The sequence below is a fragment of the Mus caroli genome, unplaced genomic scaffold, assembly GCF_978045245.1.
Source record: "Mus caroli unplaced genomic scaffold, Mus_caroli_1 scaffold_2, whole genome shotgun sequence".
Taxonomy (NCBI): domain Eukaryota; kingdom Metazoa; phylum Chordata; class Mammalia; order Rodentia; family Muridae; genus Mus; species Mus caroli.
The window spans coordinates 86,605,126-86,608,532 of NW_028227257.1; the positions used below are offsets into that span (position 1 = coordinate 86,605,126).

Here is a 3,407-nt window from a genome sequence, read left to right on the forward strand (position 1 = left end):
TGAATGGGGGTGCCGGAGGGACTTGGGGTGGGGAGTGTGGGGAGAAGCATCTAGGGAATGGAAGAACTGGAGTGGAATAATGGGGTGTGTTTGTATTCGTGCGTAAAGGCGTGTGTGTGTGTGTGTGTGTGTGTGTGTGTGTGTGTGTGTGTAGCTTACGGAGCCTGGGGAGGGGGTGGCAGAGTTTCAGAAGCCCTCCCATTTTTCAGAGTTCAAGCACTGGGAGTTGGGCGCCCTGGCTGTGGAGACTGGCAGGAGAACCAGCAACTGCCCTGTGGCCAGCGTGCTTGGAAAGGTACCAAGGCGGAAGAGCCTGCGCCTCTGGAGTGATTGGAGCTGGGGTGGTGGGGGGGGGGGCGGGGGAAGCGATCTGAAACCTCGTGGCCACTCGGATCTGTGCAGACTTGGGGCTGGGGTTATCCCAGACCCAACAGTGGTGGCTCGGTTCTGTGGGTCCAGAAGCAGCGGGGTGCTCTTGCTGGATGGGCCGCAGCAGGCGGGGCGCGCCTTCCGGAGCGTGGCTGGCGGGCGGTGCCGGGGAAGGGGCCGTTACTTTCCCAGAGTGGCGGGGAGGGCGACGTCAGGCGGAAGGGCGCGGGGCGCGCACGCTTTAAATGGCATTCGCTGTCATCCGAGCTTGCAGCCGTGTGGGCAGAGGCGGGCTATATAAGCGGCTAGGCGGGCCGCCGCGGGGTACACGGCGACAGCGACAGCGACCGCGACAGCGGCGGCAGGGAGCCTCTCGAAGCACCGCCGAGCAGCGCAGCGCAGCCCCGCGCCCCCCGACGGGCCCGCCCGCCCGCTATCCCTCTCCAGCAGCGTCGGCTCGGGCCAGCGAGGCCCGCCGCCACCCCGCAGCAGATTTGGATCCCCCGCCCGGAGAGCCCCAGGCTGTCGCCTCCCGGGGGACCCCGGAGCCGCGGCCGCCCCCGGAGAGCCCGGGCGCCCCGCCACCCCCCGGCTCCGCACCCGCCGACGGCGCCATGGCGGCCGCCAAGCCCGGCGAGCTCATGGGCATCTGTTCCAGCTACCAAGCGGTGATGCCACACTTCGTGTGCCTGACGGATGAGTTCCCGCAGCCGGTGCGGCCCGCCAAGCTGCCCAAGGGCAAGGGCCGGCTGCGGCGGCCACGTCAGTCCCGCTTCAAGACGCAGCCGGTGACCTTCGACGAGATCCAGGAGGTAGAGGAGGAGGGGGTGTCCCCGATGGAGGAGGAGAAGGCCAAGAAGTCGTTCCTGCAGAGCTTGGAGTGCCTGCGCCGCAGCACGCAGAGCCTGTCGCTGCAGAGGGAGCCGCTCGGCAGCTGCAAACTGAGGAACAGCCTTGACTCCAGCGACTCCGACTCGGCCCTGTGAGGCGGTAGCCCGCTTGGGGACTTGCTCCACCGCCAAGCGCCGGGAAACAGAGGGAGCATCCGGAGGGGACCCGCTCCCCAGGCGGCCCCGACCACCCGGGATCAGCTCCCCTCACTCCCTGGGACTGTAGCCCGGCTGCGGACCCACCGGGGCCCCGAAGAGCGTTCGGGGACGCCAGGGAGGGGAGTCGCTTTCTTTTCCCTTGTAAATGTTTATTTTTTAACTCTTTCCCAGTCCGAACTCTGCCGTGAGTGTGCGCGGGAGGCGGCTCGCGCTGAGTCGGCTCGCCGGGGGTCGCCGATGCAACTCGGATTCTGCACACCGCTCCACTGTGCCCCACCTCCAGCGCACACCCGTTCACACTCACGCCGACACTTTCGCTGAACACTTTTTATAATTGTTGGGCTAACTGAGGGGACTTGGGGCGCAGCGCGGCTGCTGCTGCAGCCGAGGATTGATATTTATTTTTGCATTGCAATAACTGAAGGCGTTTTATTTAACGGTCTTTTTACCTGGATGTTGTCTGTGAGGAGTATGAATGGACACAAATAAAGCCAATATATTTACACTGTGCAATTCTCCGGGCTTTGGACTTCTTGAACCTTAGGGGTCCGGTTTGGAAGGCAGAGGAGGAGGGGATGTGGATTGGGGGGGGGGCATGGAGGATCAAGTGGAAGTAGCTCACAAAACTTCTGTCTCCAGATTGAGGTGACACCTCCGGTGCTCCTGCCACCTGGTCTGCTCTCCACACGGTCTGAGAGGCGAGGGCGATGTTCCGAGGATGGAGAGCGCACTCTAACTGTGACCTCCCAGGGAGGTCCAGGTCACTTAGCACTTAGCAAGGTTCACTCCACTCTCTGCCCTTTCCTGGCCATGGTTTCTTTGAGGGAGTGCTGGGATACCGCAGGGGACCGAATCCGAGCCAACAATGGGCAAGTCGGGCTGGGATGTTTGAGCGGTGGTACCCGAGGGAGAGCGAGTGCGTGGGTGAACATTCGCTGTCCCCGCAGGTGAGCGACTCTTTCCTCCTGTCCCGCCCTCTCAACCCTCGCTGACTCCAAGCTCTGTGCCCAGTGCACCTGGGCTTGGGTGATAGGGTTCCTTCCTCCCTCGCTTTTCCTAGGCTCCTTCTAGCTTCCGCCTGGGAAGAATCAGAGCCTTCAGGCGCCAGGTTCCCACGGCATCTCTCACTCGTTCTCGGCATGGGTCTTGGTTTGCAGCGAAGAAAGCAAGCCTAGCAGCCAGGAAGGAAGCACATGGAGTGTGGAGGGCTGCAGATTCTTCTGACTCTGGCTCTACTTTCTCTTTCCAGGGCTCTTCAGCAGCCGCTCCACATTCCAAGTCCCCTGAGCTAGCTATGTAGAGTGTCGCCTACGCCGCAGGTGACGACCCGAGTGACAAACAACATTCGACTAAGAAGAGCCTGTGCTCACACCCAGTCTCTGACCAGCCCTACAGAATCAGTCCAGGTTTAGACTGCTTAATCCTGAGAACAGATGCTAACTCTGCTCAGAGGTAACCTGGTCCCTGTACTCAGGCGCCCCCTAGTAGTGTGGTGTGTGTGTGTGTGTGTATGTATGTATGTGTGTGTGTGTGTATGTGTGTGTGTGCGTGCCAGTTTGAATCTCTGTCTGCCTGCCTGCCTGCCTGCCTGTCTGCCTGTCTATCTTCTTGGCACACGACCCACTTTAGGATCTGAACTGCCCTTTCTCTCCTTACTACCTCTTGAAGCCCTACTTCTGCAAGCCAGAAAGCAGCAGAAATGAAATAAACAAGGAGACACATTAGTTATGAAAGGATGCCTCCCTGACTGGCTCAGAGATGGGAAAACAAACACCAGGTCCTGGTGATTAGGGTCTTTAGCTCCATCCCAGCCCCTGAGAACACCATGATACTCAAAATGGCTCCCTGTGACAGGAAGACTGACAGGATGCCCTTAACTGCCAGGGCTTCACTTTTGAGAGGCAACTATGGTTGATACCAGTCACTGCAGTGGTCAGACTGGGCTGGCCCGAGCTCCAGGGTTGGGGCAAGAGGCTGTAGCTCCTCTAT

The 3,407-nt window shown here is 60.6% G+C and overlaps 1 protein-coding gene across 1 annotated transcript; it reads left to right on the top strand.

Moving 5' to 3' along the window:
- The first annotated feature begins 355 nt into the window (after positions 1 to 355).
- Positions 356 to 1,931, top strand: CUNH11orf96 (chromosome unknown C11orf96 homolog). The gene has a single exon (XM_021156515.3). It carries the CDS (start codon positions 615 to 617, stop codon positions 1,353 to 1,355), a length of 741 nt encoding a protein of 246 aa, XP_021012174.1. The 5' UTR covers positions 356 to 614; the 3' UTR covers positions 1,356 to 1,931.
- The last annotated feature ends 1,476 nt before the right edge of the window (positions 1,932 to 3,407 follow it).

Excerpts from the sequence above, each read along its gene's own strand:
- CUNH11orf96 (XM_021156515.3), top strand. The coding sequence starts at position 615 with ATGGCATTCGCTGTCATCCGAGCTTGCAGCCGTGTGGGCAGAGGCGGG.